We start from the raw sequence: 15327 nt of genomic DNA, 5'->3' as shown, positions 1-15327 counted from the left end.
GCATGCAGCTGAGAGCAGAGAAATTTTGGTAGTTTGGCAAAATTACAGGAACAGATATTTAAAGTATCTAAATAGGAGATCTATTGCTTTAAATGTAACAGAAATATCTATATAGATATCTACAAATATTTAAGAATTATATAGGAAGTTCTTAAGGTCAAACTGAAATATAACTTAAATGTGCAGACAAATTTTAAGATCCAAGACTGACTTGCTAAAACAACATTTTAAGATTTTCTGCTGGCTGCATGTAGACTGTTTCATCAACAGTAACCGTAATAATAGCATTCCTTATTTCAAAATGCAATTGTATGTAATTCATGACTATTTGCTAAACTCTTAGATGAGAAAAATTAAGAACTTCATTAGTCATTGAGCTCTTTCAAGTCTACCTTTAGTTTGAGTATTCTTCAGTCCTGATGTGGATCTTGCTCTACCATATTTCCCAACAGAGCTTCAACACTGTTGATAATATCAACACCTCGTATTCCTATTGCAATTGTGAACAGCATTAAACTAATTTTTGTTCAAGGTACCCAGTCTTCCACTAGTCTGTGAGTATGTGTACTGCTAACATATTTCAAGACAGAAACTTGAAAGATCTAAAATGTAATTGACATCTGGCACGGTGACTCAATTAAATACCGTGCTGAATTAATTAACGTGCTCCATCTCATGAGCCAACAGCAGCAAGACCATATTCAGCAATGCAGCACTGATGGAAACAAGAAGATATTACATGTACAGGCTGCATTCAGTGCAGAGTGCAAGGGGAATAAGTAAGCTCTGACTGTTACAGCATGAATGAATCCTGTGAGGCGCTGTCACACTGCAATCACTAAACAGTACAGTCAGGTAAGATACTTATAGTAAGACACAAACTGACTTCCCAATAAAGGTAGTAGCTGCAAAAGTTGTGATATTTACTCATATGGGGATCTCTGAATTTTTCTTTCCTTTCCTCTCTATACAAAATAAGCCACATTAAAACTCTTCTCCAAAAAATTTGGTGTTTATAGCAGTATAATGTTTGAGGCTGTCATTCAGAAAAGAAATAAACTTGTTTTCAGGTCCTCATGTGGAAGTTTGATTGAATTCTAGGCATGTGAGGCTCTACCCAAATGAGCTTCCCAAAACAGATATAAATAACGTAAGTAAAGAATTCCAACTTCCCCGATGAACAAGTGAGAACATTTACAATAGTGAGATAAGTAATCAAATGGGTCAAAAAAAACATAAAAAAACCCCAGAATAATTTCAAGACAAAAAAAGATAAAAGAAAACTATGTAGAAACTGGTATTTCTGATGTAGGAGTTTTGTTGCTTTAACAGCAAATTAAAGTTGCATCAAAAGGTTTGCATTTCTTCACACAGCATTTTAAAGTAACAAATGTAGGATTACAGAAAACATCCGATGTTTAGGAAAAAGAAAAAAATACTTAGAATCAGAGAATAACTCAGGTTGGAAGAGATTTCTGGAGGTCATCCAATCCAAAGTCCTGTTCAAAGCGGGGCAAACTTCAAAGTCAGATGCAACTTCGAAGTTAAATCAGATTGCTCAAAATGATACCCAGTTCAGTTTTGACTTTTTCAAGAAATGGAGTTGCTCAGGGGACAAAAAATATTTCTGAGAACTAAAATGCTGGTTACAGGAACTTTTTTCAGATTTCCAAATGTGTCTATATTTGTAGGCAAAATGAATTTAAAATCTTTCAAGTATTATGAAAAATAGACTTCATGATTTTTAATTTGACAATAAAAAAGTATTTTTCCAGTTTAGTGAGAAAAGTCCTGAAGATTTTCATCACACATCTCTGTGAAATATACTGAGAAAGCTGTTCTATCCCATTACAACAAAAAAAATTAAAGGCAGTTCAGCACACTGCATTACCAGTTCATTAAAACCTAACTATCTCAGCTAAATGTTTTGATATAGCAAAAATGGTATTTGTCCAAATTTAAAAAGCAATAACAGAACTTAAAACATTCCTGTGCTATTAAGGGAGAATATGATTATATGATTGGCTTCTGACATGTTGACGTGTTGTAAATGCATTCTAAGAATATCTGATAAAGATAAATTTTGTAGAGAAGGGACAATCAATACCACCTCCCATACTTAAACATTATCTTCATGTTGTAGATACCTGATGAAGTGGTACAAGTGAACAAAACCAAACTAGCATTTCTCTACAATATGGATTCTGGAGACATTTTGCGCTACAACAGGACTAAGATTTCTGATATATGAAAGGTAATGAAATCAGTTATACTGGGATTCAAAAAATTATTTAAATTACAGGTGGTTTCACATATGGCCTTTTAGGAAAAACATTTTCAGAGTGATGACAAGCCAATAATAAAATAGATGAAGAAATAAAAATTAAATGTATGTAGAAAATGAGACAAGTTCAAATTTTTCACTTTTTCCTTTCTAACAAATAAGATGCTTTGACTCTGCAGTACTTCTGAAAATCTGTTCTTTATTCAGGTGTCTGAATGGGAAACCTGATCTGGATTGGGAATACTGAAGTCTTGAAAACTTAGACCGTTTCCATGCCTCTTCTGCAACATTTCTTAGCACCATTTGATGAATAAATTACATTAGAGAGTACAAAATAGTAAGATTTTAAATGTCTGCTATGCATTATATCTATACTATACTATTCTATGTACTCAGAATAACGCTTCACTCAAATTTTAATATGCATATTTACAGAAAGTAGCATGCATCCTATCCAGTAACCCTTAGAAAGGGAACTCCATTATATAGGCATGGGTCCTCCAGGGAGGAGTTGAAGAAAATCAATTTCCCCCTTTTTCTCCCTTGTCCACACAAGCCCTCTCTCACACTGTCCCAGATGATACATCTGCAATTCAGCACTCCTCACTCTCTTCAGCTCCTGCAAGGGCAGGACAACACCCAGTGCTGGGGAACACTGGGAGTCTCAGTTTCTCCATTTGCAGTACAGAGATGTGTACCCAAAATGTCTGTAATCCCTTCCTGTGAAACTCTCCCACATGTCTTTATGCTAAATACATGCAATGCAAGGTCTGCAACAGCAAACAGTGATCCAGCTGCAGATAACTGTTCTTCAGAAGTATCCCACAGGGCAATGCATGTTCCAAGACTGTTTAAACCTTTCTGGAGATATTAGTTGTTTCCTTCCTGATATTTTCAGAAAATTAATCTGAACTATACACAAATAATATTGAAGCTCAGACTTAAAACCAACACAAACAAAGATGAAATGAAGACCTAGAAATGACACGATTTTCAGTGCACTGAAGTGAGATCATTACTTTAAAGTAAAATGGTCTACATACTTTATGCAATCAGAATAAAAAATGAGGCTATTTGAGAATACATTATATGACAGGTGTCTTTTGACACTTTTCAAAAAAACATAAATTTGATGGAAGATTTTGCTATGTTCAATTAAACTAAAGCAAATTTAAATTAACTTTCTCTTAAAATAATGTAATTGTTTATTTTTGATACATTTCTTTAATATAAATTAAGTATTCTGCAATTAATACTAGGAAAAATTTAAAAAGCCACAAAAAAATCAGATATTAGTACTGGAACACAACACCTTGGTTCAGCAAACAAGGAAGTGACATTTCCCTTCAGCAAAAGAACAAGTTAAACACTATTAACCTGTGCTCCAAATAACTTCATGTGGATGGTTGCCATAGATGAACAAATTGGAGAAGAGCCAAATACCACTGTCCGTTAAAGCTAACAATGCCTGATTTCAAACGCTCCGTCTGAGGAGCAATTCAGGCTGTTCCCTGAAGAATGACACACATGACACACAGTACAACAAAGAGAAGCGTCCTGGAGCTTTACATACCAAGGTGTTATTATTCAGATCCATCTTCCCAGTGAAAGGCCCCCATGTTGTTCCGACCGGAAGCTGCTGCCGGCTCTGAATCTTGCGCTCCCCGTCTTTCTGGACCACCTCCAACTCTCCTGCAAACAAAGAAAACAAGCAGTGTTGAGAGTACTTTCACTCATGCCTTGACAACAACCACCTCTCCCTTTGTGTTGGTTTTACAAGCACAATGTTCTGAGGACCAATATAATGAGAATTAATTATGCTTGTCTGAAAAACAACTGATCTTGTCATCCTGCAAAAGAAAAAACAAACCTTTTTCCCTTATAATTATATTCAAATTTGGTTCAGAAAGTCTCATTCCTTTCTTGCATCTTTTCACACACATTAGTTTGAAAGCAATTTTATTCAGAATAGCATTCCATAAGAGTTCTTAAGAAGTGCTGAGGAAGGGGGAAATGACAGCTGAAAAGAGAGTCCAACAGCAGCCACACCTGGTACATTACCCTCCTTGATGCATTTTGCTGCACAAGATCACATTTTGAAGCATGCAGCAACTAAATATTTGAGAAAAACAGCATATAGCCATAAAAAATTCACTACACCTCCAAGATACTACTAAAAGCATTTACTGCAATTACAAAAGGATTTTGAACTTTTGAGATTTTACAGGCAGTAACATTTCAGAATTAAACAAAAAATAATTTTAATTTTTAGCTTAATGTTATAAGACAAAATAAGTGAATGTAATGGGAAAGCTGTATGATGAATTTTTGAATTGCATAATTATTTTTAGTACATGATATATTTTTATTTTGAATAAATTTTCTTTTTGAATGCAAAGACGTCAAAATTAACCACTTAAAAGAGAAATATTTGCTTTAGCTCACCTTAACTTTTCTGGATTTTTCAGTAAAGAGAAAGCATAACACAATTCATCATTCTCATTGAGGGAAAAATAAAATTCAGTCACCACCTTTCCCACCCCATATTTTTTTCATTTTATTTCAAGATTAAAAAACTAGTCTGGACAACTCTTCTTTGAAACCAGTCTCTTCACTAAGACTACTTTTTAAGAAAAAATGTTTCATTTAAAAATACAGCAACAGTTATATTTATATACACAATTTCTAGCATTCTTTTCTAAATAAATTCTGATTTCAGACTTTCATAGGGATACAGTGGAACAAGGACAGGCTGATCCGTACTTTTCCTGTTAGATGTTTGACTGCTTTTTTCCATGCTCTTGCACTTCCAAGCATTGCCCTTCCTGAAGGTAGGCAAAAAATCCGTTGATCTCAGGAGCCGCAGAGCTCACCTCAGCTTCGCTAAAGCCATGATTTTTTCATTATTTGTTTTCCATGACTGCTAAAGCCCCTTGCTCCCTTTCCATACCAAACAGATGCAAGTGATTCCTGTCTTTTGCATCAGCACATCTCAACATCTCCACCCCAAACAAGGATGGTGCTTTTCCACAAACAGAGCAAAGTCCAACTGTGCAAGGAGTCAATTTATCCCAGATTTAGAACGGGTGGTTGTTGTGAAATGAACCTTGGGCTGAAGGAAGTGAGTAACTCCTCCTGGCTCACAGGCAGCCTCCACAGACTTCCCCCAGCTAAACATTCCCCTGGATGCCTGGATTTACATTGCAGTCAGGCTGCAAAGCTTTTACTTGTCCACAGGGGTTAATCTTGACCATCTTCCAAAGAGAAGAGTTGGCTCCAGCTTCCATTTTCAAGCACAGAAATCTAAATTTCACCTCTGAGTGTTGCAGATTATAAAACTACTCTACGTAAAATCGTGCATCAGATCCTTCCTGCAAACTGGAACAAATCTAGGAAATAGAGCTGTATTGGTTTACAAAAGCTTCTGTGTATGTGGGTGAGTCCTCATCATGACAGTGCTATGACATTTTAAGAGACAGTATGTGAGCAGGAAAGCTTATGGATTAATTATATCTAATTTACACATGTGACATATATGTGTCCAAACAGAAAAAAAAAACCCAAACAACCATAAAAGCATTTTTTCCTTCTCACAGTCACATTGTTACAAATTGTATTAGCTTTAAAAATCTCTTTATATGTTAATTATGTAAGAGAGAAATTGCAAAGTAACATGTTTATCACTAGCCATACTGCAGCATTTTTTCTCTACATAGAGATGAAAACTGCAGCATTTGCTTGCTTTTACACACTAAAAAACAGCCATGTCTATGGACATGTCACATTTAACTGATACCAGAGGAATCATGAGAATCTTTGAAAACCCTTTTAAAAAATAATTCAGCCTCCCTTTCTGCCACTGACATTTTTCATTTGAAAAGGGTTCAGACACAGTCAAACAGTGACTCCTTATCTGTACCTGTGGATTTACAAGCAGGCCTGTCTTTTAATGGATTAAGAACGACAAACTTGGGGCAGATCAACCACTGATATCCAAAAAGCTAACAAAGTTTTAAGGTACACATAATTACATTATATTTTAAATAAAATTAATAACATGAATCTTATACCTGATAAGTAGTTCAGATTTGAGGCAAGTATAAGAACAAGCATTTTTTCCCCCCAGATGTATTTTTTCCCCTCTGTTGATAATTAAATAAGGTACTATGGAGGTTCTCTCCTATTCTCTTTTGTTACAGTTCAAAGCTGTAGTTCAGGCAATATTCACTATATATGAATACTTTGAAATGTACTGCCTATGGGGTAACATCATGCTGAATTGTACTGAAACTGCTGTGTTTCCCCACCCACTTAGAACACTGTGAAAGAGGAGTAGATTGCAGACAGGTAACGAAATGTTTTGCTGCAAAACCTTTCTGTTTCTCTTTATTGCAGTTCTCAAAAAAAGATACATTTCTCTTTTGTCACACTGACCAGCAGCCATTTTAAAGCTATGGGTGAATGTCAGAGCAGAGAAGGACAATCTGCTTGCATTTTTAGGGAAAACGAGGCAATCTGGTGATGTTTATACAAGGTGTAGCACATTACAATTTAGTCCTTGGCAAAGATTTTTTTTTAACTGAATATCTTTGGTTTTTTATAGAAAAAAAATTTAACACTGCCTGCAACTTCTCTGCATTTATTTAAAACATTTTTTCCCTCTAAAATTTCCTGTTTGGTGAATGGTACCACAACTGCAGCACACAGGGGGTCAGTCTCTCACTTGATGTAACTGCAGCTGTCCCCTGCTCACTGCTGACTTCCCACAGGGATGCTGGTTTAAATGCCATACCTGTGGCCCTATGTAATGTGTGACTTCAAGGGTGTTTGCTGGAAAATGAGAACCTCACCCTGTGACTCTTAATTAAAAGGCTTTGAAAAATCTGTCAGCAAGACAAGATTTTCCCCTTCAGCCCCAGAGGAAGTTCAGATGTAAATCTGAAGTGCTCTCTACAGCTACCATCCTCTGCACAACTGCTCAGAATCTTCACAGATTACATCAGGAGAAGGAAGAGGATCTGAGACTTCATTGCTGTATCACCGCTCACAGTAAGAAGTGCAAAGACTCAGCTGGTACTGACTCTTCACACATACTGGTCCATGGAAATTCCAACATGTGGGGAGGAAAAGAAAATAAAAGGATGAAAAGCTGCTGCAGCCTTCTTTAATCCATGTTCAAACTCAAAGGAAGCAGAAAATTCTGTGCCAAACACTGTTAGGCACCTCAAGTAATCAGGAATCGCAACAGACTATCTCAGTACTGAATACAAGTTCCTTCACAACAGCAAATTATAACAGAACTCCTTTCTACTTCCTTCCCTGGAATAAAATATGGGATATACTCATAATTTCCATGCGAAGTAGAGAATCAGTTTTACTCTTTTCATCCCAGACTTGTCAGCTCTCCGATCGAAAAGGACAGCAAGAAGTGTGACAGAAGCAGCAAGTAGAGAGGAAGTGATGCTCTGCTTTTAGTTTTTGTGAGTAAGGTAAAAAATTAAGAGACATTTCATTTAGTGGTATTTACTTGCCCTTTCCTTGCTATGGAGCAAGTGGTTTTTTTGGGGCTTTTTTTTCCCCAGCTTGTTCTTCAGGAACACATTTATTTCCAGCTTGCTGAGTAAGTTTATACAAAATATTTGAGACACATAGTATGGGCTAATCAATTTTGGTAAAAGATAATGCTGTTAGTGCTGTGGGCTGTTTCTCTTATCTTGTTGATGTAGCATACTTTTAAAGTCTGTGATTACTCAAAGACTTATGATAGCTGCACTGTAAAAGAAGCCTCAAGTCATGACTCACTGGTACAGCTATAAAACATCCCATGGCTTTTAAGATATTAGGCCACCTTGGTGGCTAGGAAACCAGAATGAAAGGACTCAATTTAGGATTCTTTTCATACATGCATATATTGTTTCAGGCATGCCACACAGGGCTTTCATTAAACAGAAGGTAGAGAGGTCAGTTTAGCTTTGTGTTCTTTTACAGGACAATCAGGATCCTTTAAAAAAAAAAACCTCTCCACAAAACACAGAGTACACAGGAATCCAACAGGAGCTTTTGGCCCTAACAGGATTTGACCACAGTCTGACTACCAGAAAAAATTCAACTATATATAGTATTTCTGAAACAAAATAATACTGGCTTTCATCCATCTACTTACATTCTGGAGTAAGAAACAAAGGAGTATATATCTGAAGGTGAATGATGAACAGCTTTTGTGGGACATAAGGAGAACTAGATTCAGAAATAACTGTATCCAGATTCATATGCATTTAAGACTTCTAAGCAAGTCACTGATAGCTTTGGGCATTAGGTTTTGGGTTTTTTTCTTAATTTAAAATAGCTTTCTAAGTGGAGTCAGTTCAAAACAACGAGTAAGCCCTTCCTCTGCTACAATTAGAGACTGGTTATTTGTCATCATGGGGCTCTACCAATTTCCACAAGCAAATGGCTCCTTCTTTGCATATTTCCAGTCCACAGCCACCTGGCTCTCTAATGAGTATTTCTGCATGGCAGAGAAATTGTGTGTGTTGTAGTTTCAAACAAGGACTGCTCTGAAGTCAGAGCGAGCTAGTTAAAAACACCCTCAGTTGTTAAGTGCTGCCCAACCCAGAAGCCAGCATTTGCCTGCCATCCTATATGCACAGGAAGAATCTGCAATTAATATTTGGCTGGTGATTGCTTCCATTATAACAAACTAATATGCGCAGGTCTGCACATAGCAATTCACTGATAGTGGAGAACTATCCCATTTCCACTTCTGTGATTCTTAATAAGGTAGCTCCAATATTCAGTGTTCACACACTTGTTTGGCAGACATAAACTGCATTATTGAGATACTTCCTGTAAATTCTCCTCCCTCAATTTTCAAGTCTGTGAGACATAACACACACTAAACTACAGTTTTGAACATAAACTTGAAATACGACATTCTCTATTCAAGTACTCCAGTCAAACCCTGATAAATCAGGCTGGCCATGCAGTGATCTTATCCCTTCTGACTCTTTAATAAATCGAACCTTGTAAGTTCACGCTGTTGGAAGTTGTCACTAAATGAAATTGTGACCTTATCCGATGCGTGAACTTATCCTGCTGACAACTACATTTATTGTACGGATAAGCATAAGGGAAAAAAAGAGGCTTTCGATAATTGTGATCTTACCCATATGCAACTCTAACAGATGGGATCTTTTTGATGTTCCATTTAATGATTTGTCTATGATGAGCCTCTACTAAGAGAAAAAATAAATGTTCTTCATAGGTAAGTGGTAAGGGAACTGGTAAACTGTGCAGAAAGTGCACAAAGAGGAGTGGCTGACAGCAGAGAGTCAAAAGCTATTAGCTTAACACAAAGAGCTTTGAATTAGTTGGTAATTGCACTGGAAAAGATAACGTAATGGAAATGGTAAAACAGTAACATTCTCTTTCCACAGGACTCATTCAATAGTCCAAAATCCAGAAACAAATAACTGTGACTTTGAGGCAGTAACCCAAAATATGCTGTGCTACGGCACTTCATGATGAATGAATTAATGAATGAGTGAATGAATGAATGAACAAATCCTCTTCCAGCATTGATGAGATGCTTGCCTCTGTTATTGTGGAAGAATATTAGGTAACAGACAATTCATAGAATCATGTAATAGGTTTTTGAATAGGGTTGGAAAGGACCCTTTAAGGTAATCTAGTCCTACCTTCCTTCACCAAGAAGGGTCATCTTCAATTAGATCAGGTCATTCAGAGCCCTGTTTAACCTGACCTTGAATGTTTCTAGGGATGGGACATCTACCACCTCTGGGCAACCTGTTCCAGCATCTCACCACCTTCAATTTAAAAATCCCTGAAAATGGCAAATCACCTCACATTGTGCTTGTCAGGGATTTAATACATCCTGTTACCTAATTCTCACAGTGGACAATACACTATCCATTCTGCAGTCAGTGCACTGACTCCAGAGCAAGACAACCTGGGCAGTGTCAAAATACAGTGTGATTTGCAGCATGACAAGTCTACTGGGGGATTCAAAAATTGTAGTTATCTTACTAGGAAGACACATATGAGACAAATTCACACTGAGTACAAGCAGTAATGGACTAAATTACAGTCAAACTTTGACAGAAATTTTATCATTTGCTTTGCTACGAAAACAACATTCTCAGGGGTCTTGGCAAAACCAGAGGTTATTTAGGTTGTCCACAAGCAAAGGTAAAACTTCATGTTGCTTCCCAAAAGATGGGGTAGGACAACGTTAGGATAAGATAGAAGGCAGAACAGACTCGGGACTGAAAACTGAGAAAACAGCTCTGGATTGGAGTCACCCTGGAGGGAGGGCTGCTATTCTGCTGGCTCTGAGGTGGTGGAGGGCTTCTGAACATAGCTTCCTTTTTTTCTTTTCTGAAATTATTGCCACCCACCAGTGACTCCTTCCCCCAGCCCTGATCCTTCCAGTATACATCCCACTTAAGGAATAGAGTGAACCAAACCTCAGCCATGAGGGAAGTAGACACAAAAACAGGCTGGAGGTACTTGTGGCTCTAACCTAGTGATCTTTGCCATTGCTTAGAAGCAGCTCTAGATAGCAAAGGCCATGCAGGAGAAGCTGCCACGAGCTGCTTCATGCCTAACTCAGCTCCCTAACATCGCTGCATCTTGACAATACTCCCCCAGGAGTATTGATTGGGCAGCTGTGCACTCTAGGTAAGGATGACAAATGAAAACCCTTCTCTGTTTTCTATAACAAAAAACTTGCTGCTCCCTACCTTTCTTTAGGGCCCTGAAAGTCAGAAGCAGAGTTTCTTTATCTCTTCTACCTGCTGCTAGCACTGCAAATGGCAGAGAGTGCAGGTGCTATCCTTATCTGCAACAGCGCTGTCCTACATCAGGCAATAAAGGGAAGGAACAAATATTGTGAAAGTGAGGACAGGGAAAGCCTAGGCAAAGATTTTCAGAGAAAAGAAGAGCACAGAAGGATGTGGGGTGGGGGGAAGGCAGAGAGAGAGGGCAGAAATAAATTTAAGAAACAAAGCAAGAGAGAAGTCTAGGGAAACAGCCATCTGAAGACTCAGGTCGGGTCTGATCAGGACACAAAGACAGCACCTGGAAAAAGAGGATCATAAGATATTCAAGAAAATTGGGATGCAGAAAACTTGCCAAGTAAGAGAAGAAACATCTTTCTCCAAACCTGAAACACAAGAGAAGTGCATGAATTCCCATTTAGAATTAGAATACAAACACTAGTATTTTCTAGCCAAAGCATGCTGCATCCTGGCTAAACTGAAAAACTGAAGTGTGTCTACACTGCACCCAGAGATGTGATTTCACCCGACATTTGGTCAAACCCATTCTCTACATCCAAGTAACCAGATCACCACGTGTGCCATAAAACTTTTTTGAGAAAAAGTTTTATTACTGGTTATCTAGTTTACAGCAGGCTCCAGCTATGCCCACAACACTAACTGGTTGATGTGACTTCAGGTATGGATACACAAACTGAAATACACAGCTAACTTCACTGATGCAAATGTGCACTATGTTTTGCAGCACAAGCATAGCATTCAGAGACTAGAGTGTCAAAAGAAGTGACTGACACTTCAAAAATTCTCTATTTGAGATTTTTAGCACTCTATTTGTACTCAGTTACATAAAATAAATACAAAAGAAATACCTTCTTACAGTACCTCCCACTCCTGTAATCTACAGAATTTAGGAGTACAGGATCACATCCCAGATTAGAAAAACACAGACCTATGGTGGTGAACACTATCTGCACCAATTTGAAATGACAATGCTAATTCTACATTTGGGGGAACTGGAAGGGAGAGCAATAAATTGAATAAACGTTAACAGCACATAAATTGAGTAGATAATAAAGAAATGGAAATGGAAACTAAATAACAATTTTTCATCACATATGCCATTAAAATAATTTTTATGGTTTAAGGTGAACTAAAAGTACTGTTTTTCCCCAGAACTCAGAAAGGAGGGAGTACCTAATGAACATGGTTGCTAGAATTTGATTAGAATTTTATATTTTTACACAGGTCTATAGACTTTTTCTTTATTTGGATTGCTTCACTAAACTTACAGAAGCATGCTTAAAGAAAAAAAAAGGGAAAAAAGTAGAAAGAAAAATACATATATTCAAAAATCTAACAATGGCAAAGGTTTGTTCACTTGCTTCAGAGTCATGATCCACATAATAGAGCAAATACAGTGTTTATATCAGCATCTAGTCTACAAATAGATGAGGCAAAATAAACCCAGCCATCATGGCAAAAACCTGATCCTGAAATGAAATAAGAAGAAAAGATCTTTAATTTTCAAGTCTACTAACTGCAAGGCAAATTTACCCCTCTGTTTTCTACCTCCACATCTCAAAAGAAAAGAATTTTTTTGTTTCTTTGTTTTTCTCAATAGTTTTCCATCTTTGTGTACTTCAAGAGGTTTGTTACTGCCTCCATATGTTGAGGTAAACCTGGAGTAGAAGTACTTACAAAAATACAGAAAAAAAAAAATCCCCAAAGACGACCCGTGTAGCCAAAGAGCCCTAACTGCAGTTCTCTATGAAAGGAATAGTGTAAACTGCATTCTCACATGGACCATAGTGGCAAACACGACTCCCAGTTATACTGCAACACTGCACTGACCCAGCAGGCTGAGCAGGTTCTTCATCCCTGCTACTTGCAGCTGGCACAGCTTTGCTCCCTTTCTCTCCATCAGGAATACACAGGATACAGAAATGCCAGACTTGGCAAGAGCAGGCTGACAATACTGCTGAAGAAGGTTTTCTCGATAAGATCATCATCTGTTTCTGGATACTCCTGGGTATGCTCCCTCCCTCAGCAGAGGAACAGTAGCCCCTGATAAATGTCCCTTTGTGTGCAGATTCTCCCCAATATATGCAAAAACATTTCAGTTCTGAGTTTGTCTGCTTTTTCTTTGCTTCATATAGCTGAAATACACTTAGAGGTTTATGAAGCACTGTATGTAAGAAAATATAAAATGGGCACAACTGAAAATACAGCTTACATAACACAGACTGAAATTTTTTTCTGAAATAGATACTATTCTGCATGGGAGAAAATCTCACATTTCACCATCACCTACACCAATCTTTCCCTAGGACTTCTTGGAATCCTTTTAGCCCTGAACCAGGACAAAGATGCTCACTTTTTTTTTTTTAACAGTATTATTTACACAAGTATATATGACAATTATATAAAATAATCATAGACATTTGCATGTTTACCCAGTTGCTGGATCTCTTTTTTACTTGGAAAAAAGAAAAATATCCATGCAGCCTCTGTTGCTAGTGAATGTAAAAAGCTACTGAAGTTAACTTAGTATGAAGACTGACGTATTCATATTTATGTAATTAAATATATTACATGAGCAAAAATGTTTTGAAAAGTATTCTTTTTTACTCTAAAAGCAAAGCAATGAGATCATCTGTGACCGTATCTGTGTGTCTTCTCAGTTTACAGTACTTATGCTTAGAGATAGAAGGATCCATTTTCATCTCTCATTTGTGTAACAGCAGATAAGTTATTTGCTTTCTATCAGATATGCATACTCAGAGGTATGAAGCCACTGCTTAGACACCAATATCTAGCTAAAAGTATGTGAGCCAAACTGCCCAAATGTCTTGCAAAGGAAGCAGATGCTTTAAAAGTATTTTCCTATTTCCTTTCAATGTTTCCAACAAAATTCTGAGAGTACAAAGAAAAAGACAAAAACCTCAGTAAAGACTCCAATTTATCAGTATTTAGTGCAACCATCGAAAAGATCTAGTTATTGTTGAGATTAGGAAAGTGAGAGGGAGACGGGAACAAAGGGAGATTGAATGCTATGCTCCACTGCATGCATGCAATATATAGTCACATCCATTATAAATGCAATTTATATGAAAAGCAACATTATTATAAATAGAGATAAATGTAGTATAACTATAATGTACAATATCAAGATTCAAATTAATAATTCCTTTGCACTTGCTGAGGATGGCCATGCATAACAGACACATGGCTGTGCACTGCTCCAGCACTCATGAGTTATGTGCTTATCTACATCTTCTGTGATCAAGTACCAGCAGTGACCAGCACTGCTTTTTAACATGGTGCCAGACAGGAACTGACTGCTGGGTTTGGACATGGACCAGAGCACCCTTCAGTGCCTCAGCCTGGACTATCACACTGCTTCCACATCCACCTACATCTTAGCATAGCCCGGACTTTGAAGCTGATATAAAGAGTGATGCTCACTTATACAGCAGACTTGTAACTTAGAGTGAAATAAACCCTTGAACAGAGATTGAGCACAAGTCCTGGGCACTGCCTAAATCCTACTCTGAGGCTTACATAAGACTTAAGTAGAATACTGGTCTTGTGGCAGCCTTCTGTACAGGAATCATCTTGACCTTCATATGAGTAAGTCTCAGGGCCATCATGTGTGTAAAGCATATCCCAAATTGCCTTGCCTCACCACCCTCCCTTTTACCAGCACAGGCTTTGAACACCCCATTGCTGCTTGGACAGATGCAGTGACTGGGGAGCCTGAGGAAGAGACAGAACTGGCACATGTTCTGTGGCAGTAGGATGGAGATACACTTTTTCCTGAAGAATAACCTCTTGAAACTGACTTCACTGCTTAGACTTTATGTCTGTAAACCATAATTGAGAACAAGTCCACATACTCCATGGCCTTACTAAAAATTTCAGCCTAAATAAGAAACTCAGGGTCTCAGAGGAAGTCAGTGCTAGTGACAGGAGCCCTAACTTTCCCTGACAGTTGCAATCACTGCTTCTGAAAACACAATACTTAAAATAAACTCATTATTTTGAAGAAGTAGGAAAGTATTTCTGGCAAAACATAGTCATGAAGCAGACAGTGTCAACAGTGATCTAAAGAATTATATTTCAAAATGTATCTGGGCTACAGAATTATTTTGTCATTGAAGCCTTAAAACCAACCGTATATTATGATGTTTTAAAAATATTAATGTCAATTTTTAACAGCTTCTTATTATCCTGCAATGGTGAGTT

General features: G+C 37.4%; 1 protein-coding gene across 4 annotated transcripts in view; it reads right to left on the bottom strand.

Annotated features, from left to right (window-relative positions):
• ZFPM2 (zinc finger protein, FOG family member 2) overlaps positions 1-15327 on the bottom strand; it is a 306033-nt gene that overhangs the window by 156617 nt on the left and 134089 nt on the right. For all 4 annotated transcript variants that reach the window (XM_064394359.1, XM_064394332.1, XM_064394340.1 and 1 more), the window contains one exon: positions 3858-3976. In XM_064394359.1, coding sequence (XP_064250429.1) covers positions 3858-3976 — 119 coding nt within the window. The remainder of the gene's footprint in view (positions 1-3857; positions 3977-15327) is intronic.

Source organism: Passer domesticus, chromosome 1, assembly GCF_036417665.1.
Source record: "Passer domesticus isolate bPasDom1 chromosome 1, bPasDom1.hap1, whole genome shotgun sequence".
NCBI lineage: Eukaryota > Metazoa > Chordata > Aves > Passeriformes > Passeridae > Passer > Passer domesticus.
Note: the sequence above shows the minus strand (reverse complement) of the source record. Positions and strands in the feature narration are given on the sequence as shown.